We start from the raw sequence: 23553 nt of genomic DNA, 5'->3' as shown, positions 1-23553 counted from the left end.
TCCCATTTTTATGACTAAAAATATTCACTAGGTATTCGAAAATCACAACAGAATATTTTAAAAAATGGAAAAGTCATCCATAACCTCCCACCACACAGAAGTAACTGCTAATATCCAACGGATATGCTTGTAAGCCTTTTAACATGCACCTAATATTCCTTCTTTTTAAATTTCTTATTAGAGGACAACACACAGCACTAAAATGCACCCCCCTCCTCTCTGAAACTCCACCCTTCACTCTGCTTTGTGTCCTGCTTTTTTGCCTAACTCCTACAGAAGGCATATTCCCTTCTCTAAACTCCATCTTCTTCAAAAACAGCCACCTCTACATTTCAGTATTTCTTCTTTTGAAAAGATGTTAATAATTAATAAAACCAAATTCTACTTCTGATGACAATTCACTCTCAAAGCGTTCAACATGTGTTCACTGGGTACAGAAGAGAACTTTAGAATAGGAAAAAAATGTTGAAACATCTGCTTTTTTTGTTTTGTTTTGTTTTGCGGTACACGGGCCTCTTACTGTTGTGGCCTCTCCCGTTGCGGGGCACAGGCTCCGGACGCGCAAGCTCAGTGGCCATGGCTCACGGGCCCAGCCACGCCGCGGCACGTGGGATCTTCGCGGATCGGGGCACGAACCCGTGTCCCCTGCATCGGCAGGCGGACTCTCAACCACTGCGCCACCAGGGAAGCCCGCTCCGAAACATCTGTTTTAATACCCACATTGAACAAACAAGGAAACTGCAGCTAGAGTGATCGGCTGGGTGGCTTGCAATGCCACCAGTGACTAGCCCAGAAAGCCACCTCGGATAGCTCACAGAGGGCTCTTGCTATTCTATCCCCAGCACAAAGCATATGACTAAAAACTAAGTTCTGAATCAGAACTATTCAGCCTGCAAAAATCCTAGCTGAGACCAGCTTCCCAGTATAAAAAAAGACAAGATCCCCCCAGACGAGTAAAGTACAAACATTTTCATTTATTGAGGTCTATAATGACAGAAACCTTTGACTCAAACAGCTTTAGGAAAAGATGCATGAACAAGAGTAAATCATGATTTTTTTCCCTTTGTTCATTCCTAATGCCAAAATCAGCACTCTCTGGGTTTCTGTAAATACAATTATACAAATATAAAGTCTACAAATTAAGACAATGTATTACAACCTACTCAGGCATTACCCCACTCAGAGCATGACTAAGAAACAAGAAATGCAACGTGAAAGGAGGCAAGGAGATCTGTAAAAGCTGATTTTGACTTAAAGGCAAGACATTTTCTTTCTTTGTAACGTTAAATGGCAAAGGAATAGAAAAGTAAGATATTTGTAGTTTAATACTTTTGTTGAAAACTTGGTAATTGGTTCTTTGCTATTTCAAACAAACTAGTAACCAGTCAACAGAGCAATAAAGGAACTTCCTTGTGGGAGAAAGAAATTATCTTTTTCAATGGAAAACAATGACTAAGTTTTTTGCACAGCCTGGATCCAATTATTAGCAACTCTAACGTTTTGGATTCCGATTACAAAAAAATTATGCCCAAATGACATTTGGCCAAAATGCAACCTAGCTTCAGATGTCTCAGGAGTCGAGTTGTGAATTAAATTCTAACTAAATGCTGAAGACTTAGAAAGAAAATAATGACCAAGAGACAGGCATTGGCATGTGGGCCAAATATCTAGTCCCATGAAGAAAACAATAAGGTACTTTTAAGTTTTATAGGTAAAGATCCTCTTTCACAAAACCCCATATTAAATTAGAGATGCAAATACTTGTTTGCAGCTGACCGGAAAATTTTGAACTCTTGAATGTAATACAAGATCTACCAAGACCAAGAACATATATTAGAAATTAACTTTCTAACCTAAAGAAAGATCCCTTACACATGTCTTTACTTAGCTGAATTAAGTCTCATGGACTTGCAAGTCTTTCATTAGCATCATAGCATTTACCCAGAACATGTACACATCATGAATGTGAAATGTCTGAGTTTCCCATGTAAGCTCTCATCAGTTAACTTAAAGTACCCATGTCAGCAACTGCAGGCATGAACTTGACATCCATATTTGCATCTTAAAATTGTTAGATTGCATACATGACCTCAAAAACCCTGCTTTAGCAGTGATTATTCCAGAGGCCTCAATGTGACCTACAGCCCTTACTCATAACTCTCCAAGAGATGAATCAAATGTCAAGTCACTAAATATGAATCAACCTCCTTCTTGTCAACATTTTTACTTATAATTTATGGCTGATAAGGCTAAAATGCTCATAATTCTATATAATTACCTCCTAGGGCACAAAAGCAGATGCTAAGGCGGGTTCTACATGCTTAATCAGAAAAAGCACGCCCACCTGCACTTAGAAAACAATTCAGCCAGAAAAAGTCACACTTCCTTGAGAGAAACAGTCAGAAAGGTGCTTGGATTCTAATTCCAGTTGGAATGACTTCTAATATTAATAGATATCAATTACTGAGTGCACACGGAAGGTTAGCTCCTGAGATGAGCAGTTATAAAAATTCCCTCATTTAAGTGTCAAAATGACGCTGAGGAAGAAGTTAATCTTTATTTCACATGATGAGAAAACTGAGCCTTGCCGAAGTGGAGTCACCTGCCATAGTTCACAGCGGACAGGTGGGGAACAAGGTGAGAACCCAGGCCTAAGTCAAAGATGGCCAGTTGGAGACCCCTGTGCCAATCTGAGATTGATTCACTCGGCCCACCTTGTGTTTGTGAAAAATTTTAAATAAATGTTGATTTTAAAAAAATGTTAAATGTCCATACTAAAAAAGAATGCAAACTTCCCACTCTTCTTGGAAATCACATGTGGCTGTGCTCAGGGGACATCCCTCAAGACCACACCGATCAGGAATGGAGGAGCCAGTGCTCCTCTAAGACCAGATGCAGGCGACCCAGTTTGCCACAGTCCCTACCACTCCTGCACCTGGTACCTGCTCTCACTGTTTCCCTGCTGGGCCCTCCAGGCATCTGTGTTTTTCTTAAGGATATGGCTATGTCCTGAGGAAATCAGGGGAGATCTCCACACACAGCTTCTCTCAACACTTTAGAGGACAACTGACCCCCGTTCAAGCTCCGAAATACTTGGGTTGCTTAACTGAGACTGAGGTGCTTTAGCTCTGTTGACAAACCTGAGCAGGTTCAGAAAATCCCTCAACTCCAGGACCTGCAGTGTCCCTGATTAAGCACGACTGTGGAAGCTTTAGATCACTGAAAGGGCTCCATTCTTCGGCGGTCAAGCCGTTCACTTACTGTCATATCTGAAGGTGATGTTATGCAGCCCACTGTTTCTGCTGGCCGGCCCCACTCCCTGTGGGAAAACAGGAGAACATGAGAAGGAGTGAAGCCAATTTGCTTTTCCATCACAAATTCCCCACGGAGTCAAAACGCACACATGATCGCAGAGACCCAGGGTCACAACAGTCACCAAGCAACATCCACGCTCTCCGTGTCCCCCTCCATCCCCCCACCCAGCTCCCTCTAGCCCAGGAGATTCTTAACTGCCAGGCCACAGGGATCAGGAGTACTCACTTCCCCTAAAACAATAGCAGCAGGCTGCTCTGCATTTGGGGGTTAAACAATAATTCATTAACAGTAAAATTGGGAGAGAGTGACCATGAGCTGCCAGCTGGAACCCTTCCAGTTGGATCCACTTTGAGCACTGATTGGTTATAAAATTTGCCTACCAGACACTCTCGTCCAAAAGCCCTATTAAGCCATAACAGATAGGCAATTCCTCAAGCCTAAGGAAACAGGTTTTTCCTTCCAAGACCAGGAATGAGTGTGGGAATAAGCTGTTACTTTTAATGAGAAAATTCTTCACTGCCTCCATACCTGTGCTTAGAGCATAGAAGGTGGATCATAGAAGAAAAAGACTTTGAAAGGTCTAACTCTAACTCTTAGGGATGTGGCTTTTAGCCATCTGTACTCTTAATAGCAGGGATAACAACTCTGCCAGACCTCCCATTTTAATTACAGCATCCACAGAGGGAGCCCCAGAATCCTCCTGTTGGCTGCACCTTTTCCTGACCCACCACTTATCCATCATGGGAAAGAGCCGCTAAAGATCTCCCGACACTGGTTTAACTGTTTCTGTGATAATCTGCAAATATGCCATTCAGCATTAATTGCAGAATTCTCCCCCAAAATGTTAATTCTTAAATGCTAAATGATGGGAAAATACTCTAACCCCACACAGCTAAAGTTTCCACCCAACAAGGGGGATGTTGGGGAAAAGCATATGCTGGCAGTCTGGTATTTAATGGGCAATTGTTACACTAAGACACAATGTGCAGAACACTTCTGATGGAGCCCAGGGTCTCAGGCCACAACCCCAGCACATCCATATGCTACCAGCATGTTCACGCTGCTTATCCTGAAGCCAGGCATACCCGCTGAAACTGTATCCCTGGGCTCAGACAAACATGGACCTTGGGAAAGCACAGCTGTGCAGAAAAGGATGGACACACATCATTCTAATTAAAGTGAGGAATAAGCAGTAACAGAAAATCTAAATCAACATGGGGCACTAGCCCCACGGTCTACTGGGGTTCCGTTCCCCTTCTTCCTGATTCACTTTCCTTCTCCAGCTTTCCTCCTCCCATCCTCCCTTCCACACATACACAAGGTTCCAGAATTCCTCACCTGAATAGAAACACTTTGGAAAGTGTTATTACCTTATTAAAGCCCTAAATGTCTCCATAACTGCTTAGGGACGGGGCCACAGTCTGTGTGACTGGAGGATGCCCAACTTACAGATAGCCATGACCAGAGCAACACGACCAGCAGGGAACCAGGAAAGAGATGATGCAAAACCCTCACAATCCCTCAGTAACGCCCAAGGGGTGTGCCCCAAGCCGCACCCTTCTCCTCCCATACAAACCCCGAGGATATAAATTCACTCACCATCTATTATGAGCCAGACATTATCCTAGGTACAGTGGTGAACAAAACAGCCACTATCCCTGCCCTCAGGAGCGAAGTGGCTCATTCTTTCAAAGAACAGTAACTGGGTATGTGGATCACATGCAGGGCATACAGACAAATCTCAAATCACACCTTGACCCTCCAAGAACTCTCAGTGTAGATGGCATACAAGGTCTATGCAGCTAGGGTGAAAGGGCCAGCCATAAATAAGCATACAGTGTATGAAATGCCACAGGCAGCACCTCAGTAAGGATAAACCCAGGGTAAGGACACCATGTACTAGAAGCTAAGAGAGGGAAGGATAACTGGGCTTGAATGGAGAGGAAAGGGGAGTCTCAGGGGAGGGAAACAAAAATGTAATCCAGGGCCCAAGGTAAGTACCTTAATCCTTCATCCTCTAGCTGGGACCAAGGGCAAACCACTTCACTCCACTGGGTGTGAATCTCCTCAACTGTTTTTATTAAAAGACAACTTGCAGGCTTCCCTGGTGGCGCAGTGGTTGAGAGTCCGCCTGCCGATGCAGGGGACACGGGTTCGTGCTCCAGTCCAGGAAGATCCCACATGCCGTGAAGCGGTTGGGCCCGTGAGCCATGGCCGCTAAGCCTGCGCGTCCGGAGCCTGTGCTCCGCAACGGGAGAGGCCACAACAGTGAGAGGCCTGCGTACCGCAAAAAAAAAAAAAAAAAAAAAAAAAAAAAAAAAGATGCATGCTACGGGTTTTGAACATGGAGGAGCAATGCTGCTGGCCTCTAGGTGCGGGAAAGGGCAAGGAATGGATTCTCCCCCAGAGCCTCCGGATGGAGCCAGACCTGCGAACACCTTGATTTTAACCCCATAGGATTCATTTTGGAATTCTGATGTCAAGAACTGTAAGATAATAAATTTGTGGTGTTTTAAGCCACTAAGTTGGTGGTAATTTTTTATTACAGCAGCAATTGAAAGCAAATTACTTACATAATTTCAGTTGCCACGTGGATGAACGTCTCTCACACACACACACAGACACACGCACACACACGCGTGCACGCATGTGGTTTGTACGGTCAATCTCCCCTCCCAGACCGAGGGCAGACTGATCACTTGTCACTGCGCTCTTCCACCCCACTCCCCGCTTCAGGCATACAGGGAACACTGAACCATGACACCTGCTGCTTGAGATTTTGCCGTCCTAGACAGAGGCTTCTGTGGGCTACTCTGGGGCTTATCTGGAGTAAAAGAGTGGTTAACAGAATGGGCTTTGGAGTTGCCAAAGGTGTGTTCAAATCGTCCACTTTCCAGCTGTGTGACCTTAGGCAAGCTTCTCAACCTTTCTGAGCCTCATTCACCAGAGCTATAAAGTGTTTGGATCAAGCTTCCTGGAAAGGATTGGTGTGGGGACCACGTGAGATGACTGACATATATCAAGTGCTCCGCACATCTCCTGGCACACACTGAAACGGTTATTTCATAGGCAGTAATGGTTATGTTATGATTCCTGCCCTAATAAACATGGTGAGAGTTGTGCTACAAGAGGACACATGAGACAGGCAGGGTGACGCTCACAGGAAGTGGCATCTCCAGGTATGATGTCTCCAGCATCCAGACCTTGGGGGTACTGTGGGAGAAGAGGCAGCCGTGCAGGTCAGGGCAAGGTGGCAGAAGGCACCAACCACCAGGCTAAGGACTGTGTTCTGCTGTTGGTCTTGGTGGGAACTGGGCAACCCAGGGACTCCATCTCTGCAAAGCACTCAGGTTGAACCAGATGGGGAGAAACTCAAGGCAAAGTGACCATGGCAGTCCCCACAGTCCAGGGCCTAGCACATAGTCAGCCCTCGATAAGTCTCAGTTTTCTGTCAGAATGAATACATGCAAAATTAAGCCAGGTAATATATCCAGAGAACCCGGGAGGGCCTAGCTTGGTGTGACAAGGTGACTCATGAGCTTATAATCAGGTCCCACCATAAGAGAACACAGAGAAGGCAACTCACAAAGCTGGTCAACAGCTTCAGAAGCTGTTTCTTCAGGAAACAATTCCAAGCTTTTACCTACTACACCCGATTTGATATTTAATGAGCTGACAATTAAGAATACTTGCTTATTGCCTGTTACTTACAAAATGCCAGTGCTGTAGCCTCAGGGTGTCACATTCTTGGTTAATTAACCACCCCCATTTGCTGCACTAACGGCAGCTTTTAATTTGTTCCAATGCGAGCTAAGAAGCAAGCCCCAGGGGCCTGGAGCTCAGCTGTGAACACTATGGTAAGCAAGGAAGGAAGCAGCAAATGGGGACAGAAGGGAGAAAACATCTTTTACTCAGGAAAGGGGAGGGGGAGGATAACCCTTAAGTGCTCTAAAGAAATAAAATTCAAAAGGCAAAAACCCACACCATGCTCCACCCATACGGCAAACAAGCAAAGGCCTGGACACAAAGACAGCCATGGAGCGGGAACCCCACACAGAGCTACCAGCACCCCCGTGAGGGGCGTCAGATGGCCAAGTTCCTGAGGGACCCTGGGCGATGCTGGGCCACTTGAAGATACCAACTTGCCAGAGCAACATTTTCAATCCAGCTCCAAAACAGCCTGACTGCCATTTAGGAAAAATGCATTTTGAAAAGGACTGTGCTAATTATAGTGCCCCCTTTCCATGGAAGGTAAGGCAAACAGTAAGGCCTACACAAGACTGCTTTCAAATCAATTAAGGAACCTTCAGAAAGCTTGTAAAGTTTTCGTGAATTGAGATTGGGTGAGAATTTAAATAAGAGCATTTGTCAGAAAGAACTGAAAGGATGGTTTGTTTTTAAAGGCACACGGACCAAGTAACTACTTCAAACTGTGGGCAACTCAAACGTCCTCTTTTCCATAACATTGCCTCCATCTTCGAGTTTCCAGTGTGTTAATGAGATTAAAAAGCAGACAGGGGGCTTCCCTGGTGGCGCAGTGGTTGGGGGTCCGCCTGCCGATGCAGGGGACACGGGTTTGTGCCCCGGTCCGGGAGGATCCCACATGCCGCGGAGCGGCAGGGCCCGTGAGCCATGGCTGCTGGGCCTGCGCGTCCGGAGCCCGTGCTCCGCGGCGGGAGAGGCCACAACAGTGAGAGGCCCGCCTACCGCAAAAAAAAAAACAAAAAAACAAAAAAAAAACAGTTCTGTGAGGCTTGAAATGCACAAGGGGACTGATGTTTTTGCCTATGACCAGTGGACATCATGAGGGCTAGAGGCAGGACATGGGGTCCATTTAAGTCGTGCAGGTTCACATGGTTTCAGAAATGAAGGCAGATCCCACTTACTTCAGTTCAAACCTTTAGCTAAAAAAAAAAAAAAAAAAAAAAATCAGCAAAGGCAGAGAAGCCCCAGGTGATGCAAGCCGAGGAGAATGCTGGCAAACCCAAAACACAAGGAAAATAAATCACAAAGCCAGCTTGGGCCCGGATCTATCTACTCAAGATATTCACTCCACATTCCCGGGAACTGTTCTCTCTCACTCTCTATCTAGAAGCAACCAACTTCAGACATGTAGGGTGCCAGCCAGCTGTCTGCTTTGGGGAGGTGAGGTCTTGGATGTCTAGTGGGGAACACACAAGCTCTTGAGGAGTGCCAGGGGGCTCCCACCAGCAATTACCACGTCGGCCCAAAAAGACCTGGAGATCTTAATTAGAGAGATTTGCTTGAGGAGGTAGGAAATCACTACTCCAAAGCATCGCCTGTGCACCAGACCAAAGCCATAATCATGATTCATCTCTGACATGATGCTAATCATCACACACATGTTCCTAATTTCACGCTCTCCAAAGGAAAGCTGAAGGGACAATTGTTTCTGACCTCTAACATGGAGCCAACCTATGCCAAGTTACCATGTGTCCTGCTTATCAAACTGAAAGCTCTAGTTTTCATCTAAGCATCTTTTCACTCTTCCACCCTCCTCCACGGCGCCCCCCCTCAAGGAAATCCATTCACTAAAGACAAAGATGTGGCAGGGCATTTATATGAGTTGTTTCTCAGATAGTAATTTTTCTTTTCTTTTTTTAAAAATTGAGATACCATTGACATATAACACTGTGTAAGTTTAAAGTGTACAATGTGTTGATTCAATACATTTATGTACTGCAATATGATAGCAACTTTTCTACATGGCAGTGGCCTAAATGGAATTTAATACATTTTAATATATCCTTCCCTGCTGCAGACTTTATAATTTTCTTATTGCCTTGCCACTGGAACATGCATATGCAGTTAAAGCCCAGATATCAAAACACACACACACACACACACACCAACTTTTTTCCTGTGTTTAAAAACAAAACAAAGCTCTGTAGCCACCTTGGTTTCACAAAGCAGAAGCCCAAGTACTTTTTCCAATGAGTCTGTTAAGGATCTGAGCTGTGTGTTCTCTCATGGCTGATACTCGCAAACAGACAGGATTGTTCCATTTTTCCAATTCTCAAAATGTTAAAAGCAAGCTATAAAACATGCCTCTGGACAGAGAGCCAGACCTTTCCCCTCTGCTGCACACACCACTCCCATCCACACAAATGAGAACCTCATGTTAAATAACTAGCATCTTTAAGGTAACAGTCAACCCATCTGCAGTTTCAAAAGCACACACAGACAACTCACAGACACAGATTAACTGGTCTTCTGTAAATACCGGATATGAAGAGGAAGCAAACAACCAACCACCTGAGAACACACCTAGCAAATCAGCTACCAGCTCCCTCTCACATAGCAGTGAAAGGTAGTTACGAAGACTTTGCTCCAGAAGAATGGACTTGAGGATATGGGGAGGGGGGAAGGGTAAGCTGTGACAAAGCGAGAGAGAGGCATGGACATATATACACTACCAAACGTAAAATAGATAGCTAGTGGGAAGCAGCCGCATAGCACAGGGAGATCCGCTCGGTGCTTTGTGACCACCTAGAGGGGTGGGATAAGGGAGGGTGGGAGGGTGGGAGGGAGGGAGATGCAAGAGGGAAGAGATATGGGAACGTATGTATATGTATAACTGACACTTTGTTATAAAGCAGAAACTAACACACCAATGTAAAGCAATTATACTCCAATAAAGATGTTAAAAAAAAAAAAGAAGCCCGAGAAAGTATCTTCCTGCAGGGCAAAATAGTGATTAGACAATAGAGGAAAACTTAGAGCTATAAACATGATTGTTATGCCTAAACTCAGAGGAAATGTTTGGATCAAAACAAAACTACTAATAAAAAGCCTTAGGACCACACAGAGAGTGTGCACTGAATTGTGCTGACTTCAAATACTGCTTCCGAGGCCCCGGGATGGAGTCTCCAAATACTGTATCACATCTGGAATTCTGCTTTTACAGCACAAATGCCTGCAGAAATGGGGGATTGTGATGTTGCCATGGGGACCTAGCCTCCTCCAGCTAGGCAGGTCCCCAGCATGCCCCACACATGTGCTTCCTTCAAGGTGGATTTCACGTCTCTGGAAATTATGGAAGGCTGCCCTTTCAGGTTTTAATGCTAATCGAAACATCACAGGCTGCACTATAAAGCAAGGCGACCCCTTCTGTCAGCCTATTATTTCTGTCCACACGGTGGTCTTGGACAGAAAAACCTCCTTAAAATAACAGAGGGAAGCAGCAAGTCAACATTAGACCCCTTTTCATAAGTTACTTAAACTCTCCTGTCTCTGGCTGCAAAAATCCAAGTCAGTCAACCTGTGCTCAGGGCCACCCCCCATCGCTTGCCTCCGGGAGGGATCAGGCTCAGGCTCCCAGGCTGCTTTGCCCATTGCCGGAAATGAGCCATTAATGCCATCCCAGCAGTGCTCCTGCCAAGGCAGGATGTCTTCACCTTTAATTGTTGATGACCCCTCTGCTGTTAAGGGGAAAGGGTTTCTAGAACCCCTAGAAGAATCCTGTGAGAAACATTCCTCACCCAATTTCCCACAGAAACATTTCTTATACAATTTCGGGGCATTCCCAGAGCTCCCAGAGGCCACTGAGTGCTTTCCAGGCCCCAGGTCCAAAGCCACGTTTAGACACAAAGATTCCAGAGACGCCACACAGAAATGAGGGGGTGCATCTTGGCTTCCCCCCTTCCCTGGGATGCAACACCTCCAACCGGCCCCTCCAGGTGTGGGTTCAGATATACACACACAGAACATAACCCCCCTTGAGTGCTGGCAGGTGCCTCCCATCACTCCTGATCCTGCCATAGTCCTACCTCCCTAGGACCCCAACTGGCTCAAAACAGTGGTAAAGACCCTCATCCCTCTTTTCCCTAGGAGCATTCTTCCATCAGTTCTGACTAGAATGTTCCCAGCCAAAACTCCACTGACCCTTCTGATACATGTCTGCCTCTTTGCAAGTTCTGGCCTTTCTCAGATTTCCTGGGGGAAAGGAGGGGAATCAGCTCACCCAGAGGTAAAGCAACAGTCACCAAGCCCCCTGGGCAGATTGAGGGGACTCAGGCCTCCTGGTCCTCAGCCCTGTGACCAACACTTCCACCTAGTCTGTTAGATAACACATCCCAGAATGTCCCTGAGATGCAGCTGCAGTGTGTGTGTGTGCGCCCAGCCACACACGGTGAAAAAATAAAGGCACCAGGAAGTCAGCAGCGTGGCTCCAGGTGTTAACACTTAGCGCATCCTGCCCAAACCCCACCAGCTTGAGGCCGGCCGCCTGGGAGCGGACACAGCAATTAGGCCCTTCCCGGGCTGGGCGCCTTTGTCCCCTTGCTACCATCATTAGTGTCTGACTTCCTGTGCACAACGGGGGGCGGGGGGGGGCAATCACCGGCTGACCGGGCAGGACATTAGACTTCCTTTGTCAAAGACCCTCAAATGTTAACAAGCAAGTGAACAAGCTTCTCCTCGGCCCCACTCCCCCCAGCCACTCCTCCAGCCCACCAAACACTCCAGGCCAAGTCTCAACAGTCTTGGTTCCCCCCACTTGGGGGAATCTGAGTTCCTTGGGAGCAGTATTAAGTCTCCACGTCGATTTCCCAGAGCCGTTCCCCTACAAGCATGTTACTGGCATTTGCTGAGTACCTGACGGTTACCGGGGCCGCGTTGCTTGTCCTGCTTTAACAAGGGTGAAAACAAACAACGATGACGGCGCTCGGACAACGTGAGACCCAGGCTGTTCAACGCTCAGCTCAGTCCCCCCGTAAGCACAGGTGTCCCATTCACGTGTGCTCATGGGCTAAAGTGCAAGATGGTCTCAAGGTGCAAGGATGTGCTGAAGGTTTGAGTAATATCACTGATCAGATCTGAAAATGGGGGGAGTGTGAGTTGTTATATAGCTACAACCCACATCACTAAAAACCTCTCATTTACCCCTCATCCCTCCCAACAGAGGGCCCCAGCTTTTTCTGTGGGGACACAGATGTCTTTGAGGATTTGGTGAGAGCTGTGGCACACATGTACGCATGCAAATTCTTCAGGAGGTTTCAGCATTCCTGAAATCCACCCAGACTCTCACCTGCCTGCCTTATTGATAGCATGATAGCTTAACACCAGGTCTACAGAAGGAGTGATTTAGTGACCCAAGGGAAACTGGCAATTAAAAAAAAATTCAGGGCTTCCCTGGTGGCGCAGTGGTTGGGAGTCCTCCTGCCGATGCAGGGGACACGGGTTCGTGCCCCGGTCTTGGAAGATCCCAGATCCCACATGCCGCCGAGCGGCTGGGCCCGTGAGCCATGGCCGCTGAGCCTGCGCATCCGGAGCCTACGGTCCGCAACAGGAGAGGCCACAATAGTGAGAGGCCCGCGTACCTCAAAAAAAAAAAAAAAAAAAAAATTCAAATAGGGCGTGAGGTGGTTGGAAATAAGATCTCAGTTTTAAATAAAACTCCGAATTAATGTCTCAACTTTGTTATCCTTTGTGGGCAGTATTTATTACAACTCAGAAATTGAACAATTTGTCCAAGATATGTTGGGACTCATGAACTTCAGAAAGTAGGAGCATAAAAGGCAACCATTTCTGCTGTTAAACACAGGAGCCCATTAAGTGCTTCTATCACTTTTCGGATCACAGGTGACAACAGTCACATCCGCAATCAAGTCAGTTGTACTGAATTTTGTTTAAAAAAATAAACTGCAGTGTGGTTAATTCTTATTCTTTTTTTTTCCCCTTTGCTGAATGCGAAGAAACATACTCATGGTGTCCAGAAGATGGAGAAAACAGCTGAGTTTCCCACTTCTGCTCAACTGCTTCTTCCTGTCTGTCGTGTCTGTTGTCAGCACACAGAATTAGGTTACGTTTGGGATACATTCTTAAATATTTGCTCAAGAACCACTATGGAGGATAATCTAAAACTCCAGTTTTCCAGGGACTTCCCTGGTGGCACAGTGGTTAAGAATCCACCTGCCAGTGCAGGGGACACGGGTTCGATCAGGAAGATCCCACATGCGGCAGAGCAGCGAAGCCCATGCGCCACAACTACTGAAGCCCACATGCCTAGAGACCGTGCTCCGCAACAAGAGAAGCCACTGCAATGAGAAGCCCACACACCACAAGGATGAGCAGCCCCCGCTCGCCGCAACGATAGAAAGCCCACACGCAGCAATGAAGACCCAACGCAGCCAAAAATAAGTGAATTTTAAAAAATTTTTTAAGTTAAAAAAAAATCAAACTCCAGTTTTCCAAAATGAAGAATTATCTACGACTTTGACTTCTGCTCCAGACATACCGAAACTCATTCAAGCTTCAAAAATTAGATGTTGTTGGGCTTCCCTGGTGGCGCAGTGGTTGAGAGTCCGCCTGCCGATGCAGGGGACACGGGTTCGTGCCCCGGTTCGGGAAGATCCCACATGCTGTGGAGTGGCTGGGCCCGTGAGCCATGGCCGCTGAGCCTGGCATCCGGAGCCTGTGCTCCACAAGGGGAGAGGCCACAACAGTGAGAGGCCCACATACAGCCAAAAAAAAAAAAAAAAAAAAAAAAAAAATTAGATGTTGGTAACAGCAGAGAAAGGACACTATCACTTCCATGATGCCACGTCCCCCACAAGTTTATTTACATGAATCCAACAAGTTTCAAAGAGTAAATCATTTCACCTTCGGTTGTGATTTTTACCTTTTGCCAAACCAATTTTTAAATAGTAGGTAATCGGAAGGATATGTTCCAATGCTAATGGTCCCTGCAACTTTTAAGTCTCCCTACTTCTTGGATGGAAGCCAGCAGTCTGCCCTTAAACTATAAGCAATAAATCCAGAAGACTCTCTCTCCTAATTTCCCAATGATACCACATGGAATTCCCATTAAAGCACTCACATGCAAACACACACACAACGACATACCAATTAAATCATTGTGTGATTTTAGGCCAGGAAATAATTGTGTTTGCCAAAAACTAGTCAGTTTTGTTTTTATTTCCTTGAACAGCTAAAATGTCATTCTGGGAAGGAGGGCAAAGAATAAAGTAAAAATGAAGTATCAATGTCTTGGTCGATTTCAGATTAAGATAAATGTTCCCTGTGGGTGAAGGAGAGAGTGCAGAGTTCCCAGGAATGAAGAGCTCCCTGTACTACCTCCCCAGGGACTCCTGGCATAGATTGGTAGAGAGGTAAATTAGCAAGTTCATATGAGGCAGGCAGGGCAAATGGAACAGCAGGTAGGCGCGCACTTCCTTTCTGATGAAGTGGCCCTGGTGGCGGATTCCTACTCCCCCAAGGGGTTGAGGCAAGCAAATGGCACACATAACCTTCCCCCTTGACCTGTCAACAGGAAGAAATCAATGCATCTTGTCCCTTCATTAGCCTTCCCATGGAGAAGTGGTTACAAAATCAAAGCAATATGGTGGAAATCAGTTAGAAGCCTGTAACATTTTATCATGAAGTTAGGGTGAAACAGAGACTTACCAGAAAAAAGTAAAAGCAGTGATTAGGTATTTTTAAGAAAGGGAATTCCCTGGCAGTCCAGTGGTTAGGACTCCGCACTTCCACTGCAGGGGACATGGGTTCAATCCCTGGTCAGAGAACTAAGATCCTACAAGCCGTGAGGCACAGCCAAATTAATTAATTAATTTAAAAGGTCCAAAGGTTCTCGCTAAAATGATTTCAAACTGAGCAGCTGGGTGGATGTGAGGTCAAGCTGTCAGGCTTTGTGGGACATGGAGCCACGTGTCATAGGAGCACTGAGGAAAAGGTCCCACACAGGCACGGCTGGCTCAGGTACCAAGTCCTGTCTACCACTGCCCCAACTGTCCGTGAGGGGTGCAATATTCAGTGGTTCTCAAACAGAGAACCCTAACGGTGGGTTTTCAAGTTTCTAGGAAAATAGTGGGCTTTTCTTTGAAAGAGGCTTTATTACTTTTGTAAATATAACAAGTTCAAGGCAAAGGAAATTTAACTGCAGAGAAGAATATGAAAATCCTCTCTAGTCAACATTATTGTACTATATACTTCAAAATTGCTAAGAGACTAGATGTTCAACGTTCTCACTACAAAAAAAGAAATGATAATTATGGACGTGATAGAGGTATCAGTTAAAGCTACTGTAAATCATACTACAATATAAATGTATCAAATCAACAGGCCATGTACCGTAAACTTACGCAGTGTTATAAGTCAATTATCAATATATCTCAATAAAAAGAAAAGCATCCCCAAAACTCCTCCCCTCCCCATCACTTTGAAGACTCTTCCAAACGATCTCTGTTGCATGTATCACATGGACTCTGACTTGACATAAGTTAGATCCTAATACACAGGCCATTTGTTCTGATAAATCTCTACCACCTAATGCAGTTCCTTTTGGGAGAGCCATGTGGGACCAATGGGATAAACAGCAAAAAGATCCTAATGAGGTAAAAATTAGGGCCATTGGGCCAAATTCTTTCTAAGGGTCCAGCCAGCTCTAATTAGCCATTATTAAAAAGTAGTAAAGCAGGCCCTTTCACCTGTTCTAAAGCCAGTTGTGTATGTGGAAAAGGCAACAAGGCAGATGCATCAAGAAGGTGACACACACACATGTTCATATTTTGGTAGGTTGCCTGTTGGCCCTGGTTCCCTAAACGCTGCCCTATACGGTAACCAAATTACTATGCTTTATCCTGTATGTTTGAAAGAAAATTACACAAATTTAGGGGATTTTATGATTAGATGGCTGGTCTCATGTGAATAACAGAACTGTGTAAATTAAAAGGGAAATGCTGGTGGCGCTTCGCTGGTGGCGCTTCTCTGGTGGCACAGTGGTTAAGAATCCACCTGCCAATGTAGGGGACTTGGGTTTGAGCCCTGGTCCGGGAAGATTTCACATGCCGCGGAGCAACTAAGCCCATGCGCCACAACTACTGAGCCTGCACTCTAGAGCCTGCGAGCCACAACTACTGAGCCCGCATGCCACAACTACTGAGCCCGCATGCCACAACTACTGAAGCCAGCGTGCCTAGAGCCCATGCTCCGCAACAAGAGAAACCACGACAATAAGAAGCCCACACACCACAACGAAGAGTAGCCCCTGCACGCCACAACTAGAGAAAAGCCTGCGCGCAGCAACGAAGACCCAACACAACCATAAATAAATAAATAAATAATTTTTTTTAAAAAAAGGAAATGCTGGCAAATCCAGGAAGCGGTTGACAACAGCTTCATCAGGCGTGGTAGTCACATTACAGCTGCGCAGAAACCTTGGAGCTTCAACTGTTCAGAGTCGGGGTGGCTGGGAGAACACCAGTGTAGGCATATTCTACAGAGCAAGCTGAAGAGATAAAATCATTCGCTATGTAATCTCCATTTTGTGATTAGAATCACAACACCCGCGTAGTGTGAAGGAGAAAGAATGATCTGTGCCTCGAAAACTTAGCTCAAGCCCCAGAATTTATCAGCAGATGTCTCGAGGGCTAGAGATATGCTTTACACCGGGAAGGCCATTTTGAGTGATGGAGAATAAGGCTCCTCCAGGAGTTTACAATTTGTTTTGGAAAACAAAGCTAAAAAAAATATGAAATTAGAGTCAATAATGTTATACCTTATGGAATGAATATGCTAAGTTATGCAATCGAGCTCCAAATCATAGGAGCCCAGAGAAAGGGAAGTGAACAGAGGAAGGCTCACCAGAGACCAGAGAAGTGTCTTCACAGAGGAGGCAGGTCTCTGGCTGGACCCTAGGGCATGTCGAGCTTTGGGGTGGGTGGGGATGGGGAGATGACCCTTTCAAGCAGATGCAGACACAGGAGCATGTGGCTGCATGGTAAACATTCAATAAATGGCCCTTAGTCCTCAGGGATGATATGGAGCCTCCCTCACCAGCCAGAGCGAACACTGGCAAGCTGGAGTAACTGACCCCACACCCTCATCCCTTCCGTGTTAAACACCCCATATGAATGGGCGCTGTAGGGCTGGGATGGACAGGTGGGCTGAGTTTTGCATGTGTTGCATCTTGGAGTTTGGCAAGACCTGAACAGAGTGATTCTTACAGAGGTGAGCACAGCCTGAGGTGGCAGGCAGGAGTGCAGGGGAGGGGTCTCCAATCCAGGCCAAGGTAGCAGTGGGCTAGGCTGGGGGTAGAGAAGAGCAAAGAAACAGGCAGTAAAACAGCAGCTTCAAAAGATGAACCAAAAGGATCAGAGAGTTAATCAAAGGGAGGAGTCAGATCCCAGAGCCTGCAGACCGGAGGTGCCACTGACAAAAGCGAAAGGATTAAAGCTGGAGGTCTCATTACACAGTCCTCTTATTTTCAAAATGGGCTACATTCTCTGCCCCTAATACAGATGGAAGGCATTTAAGAAGGAGGAAAGGGAGTTCTGAGCAGCACCCACTTCCAATTTCCACCTATCTTCCCTCCGTGACCAAAAATGTCACTAACTTTTGGAATTAGTGCCACGGACGCCCAAGGTGGGAGTCTACATCTCCACCTCTCTAATCTTCCCCAGTCATTCTCACCCACCTTGACTTTCCTGTCTACACTTGGGGTAAACCAGTCCCATGCTCCCAGGCGGAGCTCACTAATAGTAAAGACAGAAAGAAGATGACTCAGAAATAAAGGCCCTTTGTTAGCTTTTAGCAACTCTCCATCAAAATTCCTAAAGATCAGATTCACTAAAAACAATCTTTACAAATCTGACCTTGGCACAAATGGACAGATGCTATGTGATGCCTCTTACATAAGGTACCCAGCATAGTCAACTTCATGGAGACAGAAAGTGAAATAAGGGGTTTGCCAGGGGCTGGGGGAGGGGGAAATGGGTTTAGAGTTTCAGTTTAGGAAGATAAAAGTTCTAGACATGGATGGTGGTGATGGCTGTAAAACGATGTGAATGGACTTAATGCCACCAAACTAAACACTTTAACATGGTTAAAATGGCAAATTTTATGTAATGCATATTTTACCACAATTTTTTTAAAAGGGGAAAAAAGACAAAAAAAGGAAACAAGGATTTTGAGCAGGAAAGTAACAGTAATAACACAGTGTTGTAGCCACGTCTGCAGGAAGAAATAGGAAGGTGGACAACTGGAGGCAGGAGAGGCGGCAACTACAGGTGTGAGGTGAGAAGGATGGCGATGGTGGGGAGATGATCAAAGGACGGGTCTAAGAGGCATTTTTAAGAAACTATGGCAGGACTTTGTGACAAATGTGATACAGAGGTGATGATGGAATTCAAAGGTAACTTGAAGGCTCCTCTTTTGGGAACCCGGAAGATTAGTGATTTTACAGCAATAAAGAGAACGCTGGGGAAGGAGTCTCTTCTTTTTTAAGAAAAAAACTTAGTGAGGGTGAGGTGACGACAGGGAATCTTCTACCTAATACCATATTTTTTTTTGGAAATACAGGATTAGAAGGCAGGAAGTCATGCATGAGGTCAAGCTACAGAACCTTAAGGACAGATGGGCTAATTAATAGGAGGTACAAAAAAGAACAAAGGGCCAAGAACTGGGCTTTGTGAGACTATCCACATTTAGAGCCTGTGAGAAGGAAAAGAGGATAGAAAAAGTGAGGCTGGCAAAGTAGAAGAGGAACCAGGAAACACCATTAGGCAAAGGAGAATGAAACAGAATTTTAAAAAAGGACGTCAAATAGGTTTCATGTAAAACAATGTCAAGATGGATATTTTCAACATGAAAATCACCTTTTTTTTTTTTTTTTTAAGATGTTGTGGGTAGGAGTTTATTGATTTATTTATTTATTTTTGCTGTGTTGGGTCTTCGTTTCTGTGCGAGGGCTTTCTCTAGTTGTGGCAAGCGGGGGCCACTCTTCATCGCGGTGCGCAGGCCTCTCACTATCGCGGCCTCTCTTTTTGCGGAGCGCAGGCTCCAGACGCGCAGGCTCAGTACTTGTGGCTCACGGGCCTAGTTGCTCTGCGGCATGTGGGATCTTCCCAGACCAGGGCTCGAACCCGTGTCCCCTGCATTAGCAGGCAGATTCTCAACCACTGCGCCACCAGGGAAGCCCGAAAATCACCTTTTTGATTATACAAATCCGTGAGCAAATAATAATATTGATGGCTCATTTAGAATAGCTCCTCCATATAAATAAATTCCCATGTCTTTTGCTGCTATTCAGATCCATCCCCTGGTTTCCTATAAAACTAGGAAGCATATTGGGCTTCCCTGGTGGCGTAGTGGTTAAGAATCCTGCCAATGCAGGGGCCACGGGTTCGAGCCCTGGTCTGGGAAGATCCCACATGCCGCAGAGCAACTAAACCCATGCACCACAACTACTGAGTCTGCGCTTTAGAGCCCGCAAGCCACAACTACTGAGCCTGCATGCCACAACTACTGAAGCCTGCATGCCTAGAGCCAGTGCTCCGCAACAAGAGAAGCCACCGCAATGAGAAGCCCACACACCACAAGGAAGAGCAGCCCCCGCTCGCCGCAACTAAAGAAAGCCCGCGCGCAGCAACGAAGACCCAATGCAGCCAAAAATAAATAAATAAATAAAGTAGGAAGCATATTATAAGTACTATCTAAAGAAAGTCTTTTCATATGTTTGAAAACTTAAAAACAAGTGACATTAGCACTGGAAGAGGCGTTGAAAAGATTCTGGTTCACTGTCAGACTTTTGTGTACAGGATCAGAGCTTTGCATCCTGCCAGGACAGCCGTCCAATCTCCCATGTTATTATGGAGAAGAGCACAGGGACCCTAAGTCATGACGCTCCCCTATTTCTGCTCAGCATTTTACAGTTTGAGCCACTGTTAAATTAGTAAAACCTTCTGGCAGTTTTTGAAACAATGCTATCTGAAAAATGTAGAGGGAACCAACACTCAGGTGTTTTTTAACCAAATACTGCTAACCAACTGGCCTAATAGCTAGCATTCAGAATAACCGACAACTGCCCAGAATTCAACACGAAATAAAAAAGTTCAAAAGATAAGCTAGAACTCAAAGTTATCAAATTAGATTTCAGTTCAGGCAAACTCTTTTTGTCCAAAACTCCTGGAAATGGTAAATTTTTGCACAAAGGCACAAATACAAATATTAATTTTCAGACCATCCTGTTTTGGACATTATTCATCACTTGTGGCCATTTGACAGGCGCATATCCATATCACTGCCAGGCTTAAGTGGATCAATTTTGGCTTTGGGGCTAACAACCTTTTCCCCAAAAGTAAGGGAATAAAGCTGAAATGTGGTCATCTCTGAAATTTGATTCATCTCTGAGAAGAGGCCTGCAGGAATATTATACCTCTTGAGTTTATTTCTAGACACCCAGAACAGTCTGGAGAAAGGCATATTCTAGGAAACAGTAACTACCACACTGGTTAAATGCTTATCACTAATGAACATTTATTGGGTAGTAACAGAGCTATGACCCTCATAACTTAACCATACTACACTCATGTCTTCCTGAAGGCACAGCTTCAATTCACAAACATAATTTTTAAAGGCATAAAAAAGAACTTTCAAGCTCACCAACATAGCAAATACCTCTCTACCTCGTCTTTAAAAGTTTCACACTGTTTTGAAATTCTCCCCATACTTGAAGAACCCCATACCAACATCTTGTTGACAGATATTAAAGAAAGACTAGCCTCATTCTCTTAGCAACAATAACCTTCTAGAAGATTTGCCTAAGAAGAAAACAAACACTATCTGATAAAGGAAAGACGGATTCCATTGCAGACCTCTGGGTTCTCAGATCTGGAACATTATAATCTGATTGTACCTACATGGCATTCACCAAGAGGGCACTGCATGGTAGCAAGAGCAGAACAGAAGAACCAGAGCTATGAGCACCCCTGCCGCAACACTCTTACAGCCACAGAAAGCAGAAAAAGTAATTTCAAATGGGACACGTGGAGTCCTTACTCCTCCCTTCCCCACTCCCACCAAAAATGACCAATCATAAACTTTTAGCACCTCTCAAGGACTTCGAGACAAGAGGAGAATGTTGGCCTGGCTAAGGACCCTCACATCAGTGCAACTTCTTTCTTTACAGATTTATTAAAATATGCAAGTACAGTACTTATAAACAAAGGAGTCATTTCAGTTTTTGCTTGGAAAGATGGGAGCCAATACATTCCTTCTGGGAATTCAGGGTAACGGCTTTACAAAAACAGTGTCCAGATGTGCTTAAAAATTCAGTCTGTTTCTTCTTTTGGGGCAGACTGGAGGGAGAAACAAAGGGTGGGAGAGTCATTTTATTAAAAATTGAAAAGCTTATTGGGCTGCCCTCTGCTGACAAACCACACGGGAGCACCTGAGGCAGGACCATCGGGGCATCCCTCCCACGAAGGCTGCAGGGAGGTAGCACCGGGCTGACCACAGTGTGAGCCTGGGGACCTTCTCTAACTTCCAGAATGTCCTGAATGGCAGACGGTTCCACCAGGTGGTGATAAAATGGGGGGGAGAGACTCTGAAAGCCAAAGATTCTCAAGTGAAAAGCAAGCATTTTTGTATCAAAACCACCACCCTTGGGACAAACCTTCATTAAAAAAAAAAAAATTCTCAGGACTTCCCTGGCAGTCCAGGGATTAAGACTCCACCCCACCACTGCAGGGGGCGTGGGTTCGATCCCTGGTCGGGGAACTAAGATCCCTTCATGCTTCGGGGCACCGCCAAGAAAAAGAGGATTCTTTTAACTGAAATGTTTTGTCAACATCAAATGCCAGTTTTAGCCTGGAATCTTTGCTGAGATTTGAAGCTTCCTCAACCCAATGGTTTCATTCCCAGAGTCCTTTTCAAACCACAGAGAGATTTAAATAGGTAGTCTGTTATAAAGTGTTTCATCGTTTTCAGAGGGGTTGTAGCTGCCTCTGGGTTCTGAGGGTAAATGAGTGTTTCAAGCACAGCAAAAATAAGGGAGACGAGAGTGAGGCGTATATTATGAATAAAAAGATAATCCTAATAATAGTTTACATTATCACAAGCCAAAGTTTATGCGAGCAGCTAAGCTCCCTTTCAAAGTAGAGGGCAGCTGCTGGTAGGCGGAGGAAAATGGTATGTCAGAAATGTGACCAACCTTCAAGTTTAACTCTGCTGTCAGCCACGCTTCCTTCCGCCACCTTACAACGCCCTGGGGGCGGTGGCGGGATCCTTTTTGAAGTGTGTTTGCAAAGGCACGGAATTGTCTCAGTGCTAGACAGACTTCATCTCCACTGTTCCTGGACAATCCTGACAGGGCCAAGTCACCCCGGTCAGGTGACCCCACCAGAGAGGCGGCCCTGGGGGGGGCCCTCCCACTGCCTCCCAGGAGTCAGGGGAACATGTCCGGGATGAACAGTCTTAGTCCCCAGAGGCTGCCAGGAACCCTATGGGAAGTAGGTCAGGGCTCGGAAGCTGTGCTTACATGCAGATGTGCCAAGTCACTAAGATCCTCCAGGCATCACACACTCCCCAGAATGCTGACCCCACATAACCCCCTTTACCCAAAGTGCTAATGTGCGTAAGCTGAGTATCTGTACTCAGTAGGATAATCCAGCCCTTATTCACAGAGCACCCAGGATGTGCAGACCGCAGGGCTAGGACACGGGGAAGGGTCTAAGAGTGACTGGGATGGGGGCCCAGTGCCCAGAAAGTGACATTCAGGTGGAAGGGACACCCCTGTGCTACCTGAGTGAAGCCTAGGTGAGGGGGCACCTTTTGGCAGCAGCCAGCTTCACATTTCCAAATGAGAACAGTGGTACATCTCAAGCCACTTATTTGAAGCTAAACATTTCTATACTTACAGGGGGCGGGAGGCACATCAGGACAGGAGAAACAGTCCCTGCAATTTATCTCCTTTTCAATTTCCATAGACAGAAATCCCATTTCAAGATGTTTTCACCCAGCCAAGAGCGTTCTGCAAAGGTTGAAGCTTCATCCAGCCCAGAGCAGAACAATGGGGAAAAGCTCCCAGTAAGGAGCAGATCCCAAGGAGACCACCCCCTGCCTCCTATCCCACCCTCTGCCTCCTATCCCACCCCACCTCCCAGCCTCGCCACATCAAAGCACATGAACGCACTCAGTGAGGAACCAGCTGGTGGCACCGGGAGACCCTCAAAGGCGCTTGCAAGCATAAAGGACTGGCTGTCCTGCCCAGTGTCCTTCTGGCAGAGTACCACAAGCTATAGGCCACAGGATGGAACCACCAATTTCATGGGGTGTTGGTCCAGGTTCAGGCAAGGTGTTCACAACCAAGCTTTACTTGGGGTGAGGGTATTTAGAGGTACAAGCTGCACATATGCACACCTCAGTCCTTTCTGCAGGGGATTAAGACACTGCTTGCTCTGTTACTGCTGCAGGTGGAGG

The 23553-nt window shown here is 45.9% G+C and overlaps 1 protein-coding gene across 1 annotated transcript in view; it reads right to left on the bottom strand.

Annotated features, from left to right (window-relative positions):
• The window catches only part of IL17RD (interleukin 17 receptor D), a 67511-nt gene that overhangs the window by 24047 nt on the left and 19911 nt on the right, over positions 1-23553 (bottom strand). Inside the window, exon 2 of the mRNA XM_081247243.1 lies at positions 3262-3319. Coding sequence (XP_081103369.1) covers positions 3262-3319 — 58 coding nt within the window. The remainder of the gene's footprint in view (positions 1-3261; positions 3320-23553) is intronic.

Source organism: Mesoplodon bidens (assembly GCF_964165515.1).
Source record: "Mesoplodon bidens genome assembly, chromosome: 10".
Lineage (NCBI taxonomy): Eukaryota > Metazoa > Chordata > Mammalia > Artiodactyla > Ziphiidae > Mesoplodon > Mesoplodon bidens.
The sequence above is the reverse complement of the archived record's forward strand: the minus strand, read 5'-3'. Positions and strand labels throughout refer to the sequence as shown.